The sequence below is a fragment of the Schistocerca gregaria genome, chromosome X, assembly GCF_023897955.1.
Source record: "Schistocerca gregaria isolate iqSchGreg1 chromosome X, iqSchGreg1.2, whole genome shotgun sequence".
In the NCBI taxonomy this organism is placed as follows: domain Eukaryota; kingdom Metazoa; phylum Arthropoda; class Insecta; order Orthoptera; family Acrididae; genus Schistocerca; species Schistocerca gregaria.
Genome location: NC_064931.1, coordinates 684909949 through 684926485, shown reverse-complemented (window position 1 = coordinate 684926485; position 16537 = coordinate 684909949). Strand labels below are relative to the sequence as shown.

General features: G+C 43.6%; 1 protein-coding gene across 2 annotated transcripts in view; it reads right to left on the bottom strand.

Annotated features, from left to right (window-relative positions):
• LOC126299069 (serine proteinase stubble-like) overlaps nt 1-16537 on the bottom strand; it is a 318959-nt gene that overhangs the window by 94896 nt on the left and 207526 nt on the right. For both annotated transcript variants that reach the window (XM_049990738.1, XM_049990737.1), the window contains one exon: nt 5848-6030. In XM_049990738.1, the coding sequence (XP_049846695.1) occupies nt 5848-6030 (183 nt within the window). The remainder of the gene's footprint in view (nt 1-5847; nt 6031-16537) is intronic.

Here is a 16537-nt window from a genome sequence, read left to right as displayed (position 1 = left end):
CGCACAGCCGTGCATTGACAGCCTTGGTTACAGAAACAAGTGCCTCCTCCTCCCACCCCCCTCTCCGCTGCATTTTTTTCTTTGGATGTAATAGCAATCCCTGCACAAATTTTATAGTGGATAATAAAACTCTGAAGCAAAAGCTATGTATAGTCACTACGTCGATCACTGCTGTGATGTTGGTTAATACAGTATACGGACTGACATTGGACATCAACTACATGCTGTGCGTACTACCAACTTTGTTCATATGTAGATTTTTTTCCCGTTGTTCATTGTACTAGACCAGTTATCCTCCTCATTCCGCTGTTGTTGTTGTTGTTGTTGTGATCTTCAGTTCGAAGACTGATTTGCTACTCTATCCTGTGCATACGTCTTCTTCCTCGAGTAACTACTGCAACCTACGTCCACTTGAACCTGCTTTCTGTATTCGTTTCTTGGGGTCCCTCTGCTACTGTTATCCCACAAACTTTGCTCCAGCATTAAACTGATGATTCCTTGAGAACTCAGAATGTGTCCTCTTAACCGATTCCTTCTTTTAGTCATTTTATACCACAAATTTCTTTTCTCCTCAGTTCCGTCCAGTACTACCTCTTTAGTTACACCATCTAATCTTCCATACGTATCATACATGCCACATTCAAATTTTATTTTTTCTAGCTCAGGGAATAAACTAAACTCGATGTGCGTGATTGCAGTACATACGTTACACCGTTTTCTTTCAATACATCGTTGTATTCGCTTCTGCATGTTCCCAATAGGCGGTAGAATCTGCTTATGAAAAGCTGTTTATATCAGTGTCAGCATATCACCGAGAAATAAAGATAATTTCTATACGTTTTCAGTCATTTTGAAATATAATGTGTTTATAAATCGTTATAATACTATAATTTAACCTACCTTCGACCTAAGCCGAAACAAGGCATCAGGAGTAGACAACATTCCTTTAGAACTACTTCCAGAAGAATTTAAGAATTCCAATTCCAAAGAAAGCAGGTGCTGACAGGTGTGAGTATTACCGAACTATCAGTCGTGGTTGCCAAAGAGTAACACGAATTCTTTACAGAAGAATGGAAAAACTGGTAGAAGACGACCAGGGGGAGGTCAGTTGGATTCCGGAGTAATGTAGGAACAAGTAAGACAATACTGACCCTATGACTTCTCATAGAAGATAGGTTAAGGAAAGGCAAACCTAGGCTTATAGCATTTGTAGACCTAGAGAAAGCTTTTGACAATGTTGATTTGAATATTTTCTTTGAAATCCTGAGAGTAGAAGTGGTAAAACGCAGGAGCTAAAGGCTATTTACAACTTGTACAAAAACCAGACGGCAGTTATAAGAGTCGTGGGGCATGTTAAGAAAGCAGTGGTTGAGAAGGGAGTGAGACAAGGTTGTAGTTTGTCCCCGATATTATTCAATCTGTACGCCGAGCAAGCAGTAAATGAAACAAAAGAAAAATTTCGAGTAGGAATTAAGGCCCAGGGAGAAGAAATAAGAACTTTGAGGTATGCCAATGACATTCTAATTCTGTCAGAGACACTAAAGGACGTAGAGGAGCACTTGAAAGGAATGGATAGTGTCTTGGAAGGAAGATATAAGATAAAAGTTTACAAAAACAAAATAAGGGTAATGGGTTGTAGTTGAATTAAATCAGACGATGATGAGCGAATTAGATTAGGAAGTGAAGCAGTTAAAGTAGTAGACGAGTTTCCTATTTGGGCAGCAAAATAACTGATGATGGTCAAAGTAGACAGGGTATAAAATGTTGAATGCAAATAACAAGGAAAACGTTTCTGAAGAAGAGAAATTTGTTAAGATCGAGTATAGATTTAAGTAACAGGAAGTCTTTTTTGAAAATATTTGTATGGAGTGTAGCCATGTATGGAAGTGAAACAAGGACGATAAACAGTTTAGACAATAAGAGAACAGAAGCTTTTGAAATGTCGTTTTGCAGAAGAATTCTGAAGGTCAGGTGGGTAGATCACCTAACTAATGAGGAGGTACTGAACAGAACTGAAGAGCAAAGAAATTTGTGGCACAACCTGATTTGAAGAAGGGATCGGTTGGCGGGACACATTCTGAGACATCAAGGGATCACCAGTTTAGTACTGGAGGGACGTACGGGGGATACAAATCGTAGAGGGAGACCAAGAGAGGAATACAGTACGCAGATTCAGAAGGATGTAGGTTGTAGTAGTTACATGGAGATGAAGAGTCTTGCGGTAGCATGGAGCACTGCATCAAACCAGTCTGCAGACTGAAGACCACAACATCAACACCCTAAGCCATTGAGTAAGTAAGTTAGTGATCGTTCATTTCATCACAACAATACAGCAATACCCATTTTTCAATGTAGTAGTGCTGCTACATTTGGCAACGACCTATACTTTCACATTCCAGTGACATAGCTTTCATAATTTGTGCTTCCTTAATATTGAGTTTTCTGAGTAGTGCACACATTTCAGTTATTTTCTAATGTAAATAGTTATGCTTTGAACAGGTTCTAACATTCTGATCAAATGTCAATTTTTTTAAAATTTGTAATTTAATCCTATTCAGTACCAGATTAATGCATCGACCTCCAACATAATTTTTTCATTCATAAATTCTAAATTGAGGTCTTCAGAAATTAAAGAAGGCACATCAGTTACACTTGTCAGCCATGTTTATGGCTGGAATAAATAAAGTTAGTAATCAGGAAATAGTTTTCATATGTCCAGAGTGTCCTAGGCCAGCGACTCTCAACTCCTGGGGAGGCCCCACTAGGGGGGCGTGATAACACTGAAAGGGGGCGACAGCTCACTGCAAAGGGCAAAAAATGTTAATTCCAAAACTGATTAATTTACTGAGCGGAAAGCAAAGTAAAACACTCTGACAGAATACAAAAATTAAAGTTCATATTTACAGTGATATAATGCACTTACAAATGGAAATGTATCAGTACTACAAGGCGTTTTTAAGTTAAGTCCGTTCCTGGGTAGAAGAAGTTAGTTTTGACTTGAATTCATTGAAACATTGACATTTCGTCCGAAGTAGTTCTTATGAATGTGTGTTGTTACGCTGTGAAAGCAGATAGCATGTAAATACAGCTGTATATTTTAACGATAATTCCTAGCCCCTATAAGAATAAAGTATCTTTCGCAATTGCGTTCTTTGTCATAATCAATTTCGCGAGAATTGGTTCGGCCTCGAGGCATAAGCTCTGCCCTTCGAACACAGCACAGGCAACCAAAATGTACACGAGATCTGTGGTTCTCCAAAAAACAGAAGTGACAAAGAGACGTTAATTAGGTCGTGTCGAAGTTTTCTGTCACCTGGACATTCTATCTGCTACTTGCGCTGTATAAAGAGCTACAAGTAAGTGCCACATTTGAAATTATTCTCCTTTTTTGTGGATACGAAGTCACGTTACTTGGGTGTGAAACTTTCGTCATTGCAGGTACGAGGTGAGCACTTCCCTGACTTGTCAGCACTGATAGACAAACAAGAAAACGGTCCCCCTCCCCGCACGTCCTCGCAACCCTCATCAGCCGAGCTGCACCTCCCTCGGTTCCCCGCACATACTAGTTTTCCCGCGCTTTCTGTAAGACAGACAGTAATAGAGATCCATCGGTTCTGGTTTTGTCAATGTAGCGGATCTGTGTTGCGAAATAGGAATAAACTTACTTATCCTTGGTAGTTTTTAAGGTTTGTAATTTTTTTGCGTTAACGTCATATATAGGAATAAACTTACTTATCCTTGGTAGTTTTTAAGGTTTGTAATTTTTTTGCGTTAACGTCATATATATATATGACGTTAACGCAAAAAAATTACAAACCTTAAAAACTACCAAGGATAAGTAAGTTTATTCCTATTTCGCAACACAGATCCGCTACATTCACAAAACCAGAACCGATGGATCTCTATTACTGTCTGTCTTACAGAAAGCGCGGGAAAACTAGTATGTGCGGGGAACCGAGGGAGGTGCAGCTCGGCTGATGAGGGTTGCGAGGACGTGCGGGGAGGGGGACCGTTTTCTTGTTTGTCTATCAGTGCTGACAAGTCAGGGAAGTGCTCACCTCGTACCTGCAATGACGAAAGTTTCACACCCAAGTAACGTGACTTCGTATCCACAAAAAAGGAGAATAATTTCAAATGTATATATAATAGTTATCGTATACCCGAAAAGGGAAGAGGGAGTAACCCCCTGAATTACAGGCGCACATCACTAACATCGATTAACAGTAGGGTTTTGGAACATATACTGTGTTCGAACATTATGAAGTACCTCCAACAAAACGATTTATTGGCACATATTCAGCAAGGATTCAGAACATATCGTTCTTGTGAAATACAACTAGCTCTTTATACTCACGAAGTACTGAGTGCTATCGACAGGGGCTGTTAAATTGATTCCAAATTTTAAAATTTCCATAAGGCTTTCGACACCGTTCCTCACAAGCGTCTTCTAACCAAACTGCGTGCCTATGGAATATCGCCTCAGTTGTGCGACTGGATTCGTTATTTACTGTCAGAAAGTTCGCAGTTCGTAGCAATAGATGGAAAGTCATCGAGTAAAACAGAAGTAATATCCGGCGTTCCCCAAGCAAGTGTTGTAGTCCCTCTATTGTTCCTGATCTATATTAACGACATAGGAGACAATCTGAGTAGCCGTCTTAGATTGTTTGCAGATGATGCTATGATTTACCGTCTTTTAAAGTCATCAGATGACCAAAACGAATTGCAAAACGATTTAGATGAATAGCTGTATGGTGTGAAAAGTGACAATTGACCCTGAATAAAGAAAAGTGTGGAGCTATTCACATGAGTACTGAAAAAAATCCGCTAAATTTCGATTACACAATAAGTCACACAAATCTGAAGACTGTAAATTCAGCTAAATATTTAGGGATTACAGTTGCAAATAACCTAAATTGGAACGATCACATAGACAATGTTGTGAGTAGAGCAAACCAAAGACTGCGATTCATTGGCTGAACACTTAGAAGGTGTTACAGGTCTATTAAAGAGACTGTTTAAACCACGCTTATCCGCCCTATTCTGGAGTATTGCTGTGCAGTGTGGCATCCGCATCAGGTGGGACTGTCGGATGACATCGAAAAATTACAAAGAAGGGCGGCTCTTTTTGTATTATTGCGAAATAGCGGAGATAGAGCCACAGACATGATACGTGAATTGGAGTGGCAATCATTAAAGCAAAGGCGTATTTCGTTGCGACGGGATCTTCTCATGAAATTTCAATCACCAGTTTCCTCCTCCGATTGCAGAAAGATGCCGTTGGCACCCACCTACATAGGGAGAAATGATCATCATGATAAAATAAGAGAAATAGAGCTCGCACAGAAAAATTTAAGTGCTCGTTTCTCCTGCACGCTGTTCGAGAGTGGAACGGTAGAGAGACAGGTTGAAGGTGGTTCATTGAACCCTCTGCCAGGCACTTTATTGTGAATAGCAGAGTAATCATGTAGATGTAGATGTATGAGGAACGGTAGGGGTTAAAAATTACGATTGAAAGCCAGGCCGCTAATACTGAAAGGCTGTAAAATGGTGGCTTAGGCGTTAATCATTTCTGTCACGTCTATTCTTACTGTTAAGACGACCACTTCTTAATTGTTAAGAAGTGGTCATCTTAACAGTAAGAACACACACACACACACACACACACATATATATATATATATATATATATATATATATATATATATATATATATATATAGAGAGAGAGAGAGAGAGAGAGAGAGAGAGAGAGAGGGGGGGGGGGGGGCAAGTGAGCATGGATGTGAGAATGTGAGACTTAATGTGTGTAGTACATTATGTGACAGCAAGGCGGCGCGGCGGTACTTACTGACGTTGTGCAGCACGGCTGCGCTGTGGTCGGGCTTGGGGGTGATTTTCTCGTGCGAGACGCAGCAGCTCCAGATGAGCCCGCCGCTGCACAGGTCTAGGGGTTTGCCGCCTGCCAACACGCACGAGATGCTCAGGCCGCAGTCGAACTTGGTGTTGCGGTACCAGCACGTCTGCGGGATCACTGCAACACAACACACCACAACACTCATAGCATCGCGCCCCCTGCCAGAGTTCATCACCTGATAACCTCCCTACAGCCCGATGGATCTGTGAGTCTGTGAAATCAGCGTTCAAGATGCGTGCCTACTTGACTGCCATCTGTCGCTCTCACGATCATAGCAGTCCGCGCGACTGACGATGACATTCTGTTCTGCACTCTAGAGAGATAAATCTGGAGGAAAAGACAGTCAATGTGGTACACGCGTGTACGAAGACACATCTCCTTGTTTTTCAGCTTCGTGTCAAGCGCGCCACGAAACGGAATGAAATCCTCTCGTAATAAAAGTGATACAAAATTCGTTCGCCATTATATCCAAGTATAATTACGCAAAAACACGCAGCTGGACTACCTTTTGCGATTGTCGCAGATTGTAGAGAACTGTACGTGTGCACCATAATTCATATCGAAAACTGACACGGGTAAAACTATACAAGAATAGAAACAAAAACGTTCCAGTATACATGCGTACATAAACGAGCCTTTTCGAGGTAATTGCGAATACATGGTTACGACCCACTACAGACTTCAGTATGAAATATACCGGGTGATCAAAACGTCAGTATAAATTTGAAAACTGAATAAACCACGGAATTTATGTAGACAGAGAAGTACAAATTGACACATATGCTTGGAATTACATGGGGTTTTATTAGAACCAAAAAAAAAAAAAAAAAAAAAAAAAAAAAAAAATACAAAAGTTCAAAAAATGTCCGACAGATTGCGCTTCATCTGATCTGAATAGCAATAATTAGCAACTTAAGGTAACCCTAAAGCCAATAATCACACGTACTGAGGCCTGGGGACCTGGGAGGCCAAGAATGACGAAAGTGGCGGCTGAGCACACGATCATCACCAAACGACGCGCGGGAGAGATCTTTCACGCGTCTAGCAATATGGGGTGGAGCGCCATCCTGCATAAACATCGTACGTTCCAGCAGGTGTTTATCAACCAGGCTGGGGATGATGCGATTCTGTAACATATCGGCGTACCTCTCACCCGTCACGGTAGCAGTTACAAAACCAGAATCACGCATTTCCTAGAATAAAAAAGGCCCGATAAGGGTAGATATGGTAAATCTAACCCATGCAGTGACTTTCTCGTCGTGCGATGGAGTTTCCACGACAGTTATAGAATTTTCGGTATCCCAAATTCTGCAGTTGTGGGCGTTGATAGCGCGAACTGTCGGACATTTTGTGAACTTTGTTTTTTTTTGTTCTAATAAAACCCCATGTCATTCCAAGCATGTGTGTCAATTTTTACCTCTCTATCTACACTATTCCGTTGTTTATTAGGTTTTCAAATTTATACTGATTTTTCGATCACCCGGTACTTCTGGTTAGTACAAATCTATTTAAAGCGTAAACTTTTCAATAATGCCCGATCTACAGTGGCACATGTTTCACCCATGTCTAAGTTAACAAGAAATACAATTCTGCTTCAGTACATTACATCTTACATTTTATTGCACACTTTGCATGTTAAAGGAGGTGTTCCATGAGCAATTCTTGCATTTGAATGTGGTACTTCACTCGTCTCTGCAGTGAGTTAAAAAAAGTTCCTTCAAACACACCGGACCATTTTGTAAACCTTGACAAGAGTGTATATTTCGCAGCTCCAGTTCTTCATTTGTATTAACGGGAGTGCTGTATACTTCACTTCTGGGATGAGCCTAGAAAAATCAGGAGAATTGAGGCCAGCTGATCGTGGCAGCTGATGTATTGTTCCTACGTCACCCTTCCATCTTTGATCATATTGGCCCGTTAGATGTCATCTTATAACGGTAGCAAAAAGTGCCGGAGTCACATCATAAAATTTGAGTCCAATTACTTAATCCAGAAGTTCAAATGTCAGATAAATTTGATATAACGAAGACAGTATTTCGATTGAAAACTCTGGTCGCTTGTAACCACTATTCACAGTTATCTCGCAAACGGGTTTTTGCTGTTCCATGTTTACTAGATAGTTATTGCTTCTATTCCAGTATACTTTCACACGTGTCTGTTTTCGTTGTTCGTTATGATACGCCCCTTATAATACCTCCATGATCTCAATTAGAGATTGGTACCACGGGGGTTGCTGCATATCAGTTAGTGTCGTAAGGAACAGGAAGTACTAAATGTGCATCTTAACTTTGTTTCTAAAATACACTCCTGGAAATTGAAATAAGAACACCGTGAATTCATTGTCCCAGGAAGGGGAAACTTTATTGACACATTCCTGGGGTCAGATACATCACATGATCACACTGACAGAACCACAGGCACATAGACACAGGCAACAGAGCATGCACAATGTCGGCACTAGTACAGTGTATATCCACCTTTCGCAGCAATGCAGGCTGCTATTCTCCCATGGAGACGATCGTAGAGATGCTAGATGTAGTCCTGTGGAACGGCTTGCCATGCCATTTCCACCTGGCGCCTCAGTTGGACCAGCGTTCGTGCTGGACGTGCAGACCGCGTGCGACGACGCTTCATCCAGTCCCAAACATGCTCAATGGGGGACAGATCCGGAGATCTTGCTGGCCAGGGTAGTTGACTTACACCTTCTAGAGCACGTTGGGTGGCACGGGATACATGCGGACGTGCATTGTCCTGTTGGAACAGCAAGTTCCCTTGCCGGTCTAGGAATGGTAGAACGATGGGTTCGATGACGGTTTGGATGTACCGTGCACTATTCAGTGTCCCCTCGACGATCACCAGAGGTGTACGGCCAGTGTAGGAGATCGCTCCCCACACCATGATGCCGGGTGTTGGCCCTGTGTGCCTCGGTCGTATGCAGTTCTGATTGTGGCGCTCACCTGCACGGCGCCAAGCACGCATACGACCATCATTGGCACCAAGGCAGAAGCGACTCTCATCGCTGAAGACGACACGTCTCCATTCGTCCCTCCATTCACGCCTGTCGCGACACCACTGGAGGCGGGCTGCACGATGTTGGGGCGTGAGCGGAAGACGGCCTAACGGTGTGCGGGACCGTAGCCCAGCTTCATGGAGACGGTTGCAAATGGTCCTCGCCGATACCCCAGGAGCAACAGTGTCCCTAATTTGCTGGGAAGTGGCGGTGCGGTTCCCTACGGCACTGCGTAGGATGCTACGGTCTTGGCGTGCATCCGTGCGTCGCTGCGGTCCGGTCCCAGGTCGACGGGCACGTGCACCTTCCGCCGACCACTGGCGACAACATCGATGTACTGTGGAGACCTCACACCCCACGTGTTGAGCAATTCGGTGGTACGTCCACCCGGCCTCCCGCATGCCCACTATACGCCCTCGCTCAAAGTCCGTCAACTGCACATACGGTTCACGTCCACGCTGTCGCGGCATGCTACCAGTGTTAAAGACTGCGATGGAGCTCCGTATGCCACGGCAAACTGGTTGACACTGACGGCGGCGGTGCACAAATGCTGCGCAGCTAGCGCCATTCGACGGCCAACACCGCGGTTCCTGGTGTGTCCGCTGTGCCGTGCGTGTGATCATTGCTTGTACAGCCCTCTCGCAGTGTCCGGAGCAAGTATGGTGGGTCTGACACACCGGTGTCAATGTGTTCTTTTTTGCATTTCCAGGAGTGTAGATCACGAGACATTGTGGACAGTAGTAGGGGTGATGAATTATCTTTCTCGCCGAGATCATTGAACTATGAGCACTTGCTCAGCTGTCCGCCTCCGTAGATGGGCGGTCAGCACGGTTCACTGCCTTGCAGGGGACCCGGGCTCGATTCCCGGCACTACCAAGGACTTTTCTCTTGTGGGAGGACTGGAGCGGGATGCAATCTGCCTCGTTAGACCAACTGAGGAGCTACTTGAGCGAGGAGTAGCGATTCCAATCTCTAGAAACCCGACAACGACCAGGCGAGGGGTGTACTGACCACGTACCCCTTCATACCAAATCTTATGACGCCATTGCCGGAGGATGACATCGCAGTCAGTCGCGCCGCATTGGCCATTCTAGGGCCAGTACGCGGAACTTTACTTCAGGCTAGGCTAGGGGGCACGAGGAAGCAAACGGCAGCCCTCGTCAGCACAACATTCCAATACTCTTTTTAAAGTGATTTAAATAAACCACAAAGTGAACAGGTCTTACATAAGGTGATACCGCTTGTTAGGGAAGCTGTTGATAAACTGTTTGGACCGTTAACGGCCTATCTCTTTGCGACATTGTATTTTCGTAAGGAAATAATCTTTGTAAGATACAATACTCTAACTTAAACGCACGCACTGCCACAATTTCGTCTCCCTGTTTTACAGCAGGCGAATACAAACCCGGAGCATAAACTTCTTCGAATGTTCTGTAATATAAAAAATAACCTTCTCAATGGAAATCACACGAAAGACGAAACAAGTCACTATCTTGTGCCTTTATCGGTAGTCCTTACTTTATGTTACATAAATAATATTTTAGTGAGGTACAAAGTGTTCACTGACAAAAATATTGAAATTGCTATCTTCATCTGGTTACATGTGTGAAAATGTGCTCTTCAGGATGTTCTCCGAGCGTCGACATAGTTTTCACTGCAAAAAATCGATGGCTATCGGCGAGAGACTTCATTTATGCATGCGCTCCCGCTCAGAAATAAATTCTTTCCTATCGCTGTTTTTCTTTGCCTGACGCATTGCTTTCTTTGGTACATAAATATTAATTTTTTAAATATTATCCATTTTATGGGATTTACTGATGTAGAGTTTGTTAGAACACTTCTCATAAATATTTAGCGTACAGGGCACAAATGGTTGTTCATATCTCTACATTACACACCATATTTCGAATCTGCTATATAACAGAGTATGAAAGATGCCGCTTGAGACAGTAATAACTAAAGAAAACATATAAATAACGAAATAATCTTTAGACGAATTATAATTAATTTTCACGTATCCATATGTACTACAATATTATAACTAGACATTCACGGTTGTAATGAGAACTCGTAGAGCACACAATGGAGAAAACATTAAGCTGAAAGTACTTCGAGAAAAAGTAAATATCGAGGAAAAAAGCAGTAATCGTCAGTAGAGTGGGCGAATTAGCTTATGCCAGAAGTGGAAGAGAGGCGTTGTGCATCACGGAGAGTTGTGCTAATAAAACTCCGAGAGAGTTCGTTCCGGGAGGAATCCGGCACCATATTAATTCCTCCCACATACGACGAGAAAATTCCAGAACGTAGAGCTAATACAAAGGTTTGCGGACGATCATTCTTTCCACGTGCCATTTACGAGTGGAACAGGAACGGGGGAATCAGTTTGTGGTACGAGAAGTACCTTCCGCCATACACCGTCAGGTGGCTTGTAGTCGTAGATGTAGATGTGAAGGTGTTGGACGCTTGTGCCTCATTCAAGGTTGTGGGTAGTTCAGGTGGGAATCTGTGTTACGACCCAGGACATCTGCATCGATAGCAAAGTTTCTATAATGGATTAATAAAAAAGCATAGAGAAAAGTTAAAATGAGTTTGTTAATGCTTCAGGTCTTCTACATAGTATTCTCCCACCTGAGCTCAAATCACTGAACGTTCATACAGCCATACGAAAATGTCAAAAAAGTCAGTCTTTGGGATGTTCAACTCGCACGTCACGTTGTCTTCAATGTCGGTCATGTAGTCAAAGCGTTGACCCTTCATGTGAATTTCTGCACTTTGTCGTATGATGGTAGGTTCGTATCGATATCACCAAGCCTCGTCACCCGTGATGGTTTTCTTCCAAAAAGAACTGTCCGCATTTTGAACTTCAGTCAAGCCTCGACAGATGTCCATGCTGCGTTTTGTTTTCTTCTTTTTTCAGGAGTCATGGTGCGCGAGACAGACTTTGCGCACGGTTTTGGCTTTTTCAAAATGTTGTGGCGAATGTGTTGAACACTTGATTTGAGACACAAGAACGCTGACACATTGCGTCTGCACATCCACACCTTTACACTGCATGCCCACAACTGCCTGTTCAAATGCACATCTGTTATTTACATCTGTTAATTCACACCACCACCGTAGCTTCTGTGTTGAAGTCGCTTATAGTCACGGAGAAAAATAAGTCTCTGAAAGTTTTGGACGACAGTGTATGTAAATAGGGCGGGTTTTCCGAAGTTATTCAACGTGGTTTTCGAAAACAAAGCTTTCTTTCAAAAATTTTCACTTACGTTCCTTGGCCATCTACGTTATTGACTGTACAGACCCGTTACAACCTTATCACAACAGCTCTAGAAATAGATCTATGGCTGCTGTCAGGTCTACTCCATAAAGACCATAAACACTGGAGCACTAGAGCCTTGTGTGCAGTTTTCTTTACGGATGCCTAGGACTTTTACATAACACTTCCAACGAATTTAGGCTGAAGATCACAGTAGACCACTAGAGGGCGTATGTCCGCAATCAGAGGTATTACCGCTAGCTTTGTTTGACGGCATAGCCCACTGTCTAGGAACCATTGTATTTCCTGTGTTGGCAGCAAAGACCTGTACTGGTGTTCCAATTAGCCACACTCGGAAGGACACCGGACACGGCAAGTACCATTTACGCCTTATGGCCAATTTTTTGGTGCATTTTATATTTGTAGTACTGTGTCGAAAGTTATAATGTCTCCAGTAGTCCTCTTAGCCGGCCGCCTTGGCCAAGCCGTTCTAGGCGCTTCAGTCCGGAACCGCGCTGCTGCTACGGTCGCAGGTTCGAATCCTGCCTCGAGCATGGCTGTCTGTGATGTCCTTAGGTTAGTAAGGTTTAAGTAGTTCTAAGTCTAGGGGACTGATGACCTTAGATGTTACGGACATGAGTAATATAATGCTAGGGAGTTGCAAGTGTATCGTAGTAGATAGTTCGTTACATGTTGTTGCAAATGGTATTCTGAAGCAGATGATCAGCTCATGCACCGTTGCTCTATCCAATGTGACTGGCAGTTATGACTGCAGAGAGCAAAGTAATATAGCGATTGGACCATGAAAGCAGCCTGACCAAATAAATCGACTCTCCGATACAACACGATGAAGGCAAGTTCGGATTTGCCCTCTTTAATGGAACGTATTCCCTATTACTGTTCCACAAAACGAGGGGAAGTCGTGAAAAACTATTACATACTGAACTCGTCCCCCCCCCCCCCCCCCCCCCGCGCGCTAATGCTGGAGTTGCCACAACAAAATGGCGCAGCCACTGGCAAAGTGGTATATCGTGCAGTAATTCGTTTTCGTCAGGAGAAATTTTGTTACAGCTGTACCAGGCCAATTTAAACGGCTAAATAAGTCACTTTGATTGGCCTGACACAGTTGCATCATTGCTGTACCTGTCGAGGACGAATTATTGTACGATGCTCCACTTTGTGCTAGTGGAAAGCGGCAGATAGGGGGGCGGTGGTGAGGGTGGGGTTTCCAATATGTAACAGGGCAGGAGACATGTACTGTCAAACAAAAAGATTATTAAGTTAATTTAGTTTTCGAAGCGATAGTTAAAACTTTACGATTACCCCTTTGTTTATACTGAGACTTTCGCAATCCATCCCATGTAAATTATGGCGACTTTGAGTCCCAATGGAACGTCAACAAGCTATTGGGTGGATGATTTAGGAATGATTCTGGGTGACTGACACATGTATTCCAAACGATAGGACCGAGTCTTCAGCGGTTCATAATTTGTCCTCTTTCTCTAACGCATCCGTTTATGTCCCATATCCTCGCAGTAGTCTAATTGCTTCATCTACAGCTCGTATTACGTTTCTCTAAATTAACGTGATACCACGTAGCGAGATGATTGTCTTCTTTATCCAAAATATTTCTATTTCTTATGTATACTCATAATACTCGCACTATGACTGAAGCAGTCCTTCACAAACCAATCAGCAGCTCCTGAAATACACTACTGGCCATTAAAATTGCTACACCAAGAAGGAATGCAGATGATAATCGGGTACTCATTGGACAAATACATTATACTAGAACTGACATGTGATTACATTTTCACGCAATTTGGGTGAATAGATCCTGAGAAATCAGTACCCAGAACAACCACCTCTGGCCGTAATAACGGCATTGATACGCCTGGGCATTGATTCAAACAGAGCTTGGATGGAGTGTACAGGTACAGCTGCCCATGCAGCTTCAACACGATACCACAGTTCATCAAGAGTAGTGACTGGCGTATTGTGACGAGCCAGTTGCTCGGCCACTATTGACTAGACGTTTTCAATTGGTGAGATATCTGGAGAATGTGCTGGCCAGTGCAGCAGACGAACACTTTCTGTATCCAGAAAGGCCCGTACAGGACCTGCAACATGCGGTCGTGCATTATCCTGCTGAAATGTAGGGTTTCGCAGGGATCGAATGAAGGGTAGAGCCACGGATCGTAACACATCTGAAATGTAACGTCCACTGTTCAAAGTGCCATCAATGCGAACAAGAGGTGACCGAGACGTGTAACCAATGGCATCCCAGACCATCACGCCGGCTGATACGCCAGTATGGCGGTGACGAATACACGCTACCAATGTGCGTTCCCCGCGATGTCGCCAAACACGGCTGCGACCATCATGATGCTGAAAACAGAACCTGGATTCAACCGAAAAACGACGTTTTGCCATTCTTGCACCCAGGTTCGTCGTTGAGTACACCATCGCAGGCGCTCCTGTCTGTGATGCAGCGTCAAGGGTAACCGCAGCCATGGTCTCCGAGCTGATAGTCCATGCTGCTGCAAACGTCGTCGAACTGTTCGTGACGGCCTGGGTGGCCGAGCGGTTCTAGGCGCAACAGCCTGGAACCGCGAGACCGCTACGGTCGCAGGTTCGAATCCTGCCTCAGGTATGGATGTGTGTGATGTCCTTAGGTTGGTTAGTTTTAAGTAGTTCTAAGTTCTAGGGGGCTGATGACCTCAGACCTTAATTCCCATAGTGCTCAGAACCATTTGAACCATTTTGAACTGTTGGTGCAGATGGTTGTTGTCTTGCAGACGTCCCTATCTGTTGACTCAGGGATCGAGACGTGGCTGCACAATCCGTTACAGCCATGCGGATAAGATGAATAAGATGATTGTCATCTCGACTGCTGGTGATACGAGACCGTTGGGATTCAGGACGGCGTTCCGTATTACCCTCCTGAACCCACCGATTCCATATTCTACTAACAGTCATTGGATCTCGACCACTGCGAGCAGCATTGCCGCGATACGATAAACCGCAATCGCGACAGGCTACAATCCGACCTTTATCAAAGACGGAAACGTGGTGGTACGCATTTCTCCTCCTTACAGGAAGCATCACAACAACGTTTCACCAGGCAACGCTGGTCAACTGCTGTTTGTGTATGATAGTTTGGAAACTTTCCTCATGTCAGCACGTTGTAGGTGTCGCCACCGGCGCCAGCGTTGTGTGAATTCTCTGAAAAGCTAATCATTTCCATATCACAGCATCTTCTTCCTTCCGTTAAATTTCTCTTCGGTAGCACGTGATCTTCGTGGTGTAGCAACTTTATTGGCCTGTAGTGTAATTCGTTGGCGAAACAGTGTGGTTCAAATACACTGTAACAGTATTCAAGGAAAAATTTCTTACCAGTATATTGGAACATCTCCTTTGTATTAGGGGGACCGTAGAGTAACATCGTTTCTGTGCATGTGGATATTCTTTTGTCATTTATCAGCTCATTTTAAGGTTAGATTGACTTGTTTATTTGTATATAATTAAACTTTCTTTGCAATTTATGGTGAATTAACCACCCAAATACCAGAAGGGTCACATATCTGACACTGTACGCTTTTTGAGTTCCACAAGGGTAATAATGCAGCAGTTGCTACCAAAGTATTTGTTATATTTGTGCAAGTGCATTAGGCGTTCGTTAATGCCAAAAGCGGTGTTCTAAGTTCAATTCCAGTAATTTTGATCTTTCTGACTAATATTGATCAGGAAGTCCAACAACTTTAGACAAAGACATGTTGAAGGCAGAGGTGGAAGCAAATCCATGTCAGAAAATCGAGGAATTGTCGAGCGCTATTAACCACTCTGGGTCGACCGTTCCAGAAAATTTGCAGCCGTTGATAAAGACAAACGAAGCTAACCGATTCACCACATGCAACTTATTGCTATAGCGGCACAATGCAGAAGGGTTTCTTGATCACTTAATCATGGGAGGTGAAAAATGGGTACACTGTAATAATACAAAAGGCAAAATGCTATGGCTCTTTCCGAATGAATGTCCGCCCGCATCTCGTGGTCGTGCGGTAGCGTTCTCGCTTCTCACGCCCGGGTTCCCGGGTTCGATTCCCGGCGGGGTCAGGGATTTTCTCTGCCTCATGATGGCTGGGTGTTGTGTGATGTCCTTAGGTTAGTTAGGTTTAAGTAGTTCTAAGTTCTAGGGGACTGGTGACCATAGATGTTAAGTCCCATAGTGCTCAGAGCCATTTGAACCATTTCGAATGAATCTCCATGAATTACATCTCAACAACGTTTAAAACTCAAAAAGGCACTTTTGTGTGTTTGGTGTTGTATTGGCGCGGTTGTATGTTTTGAAGTGCTGA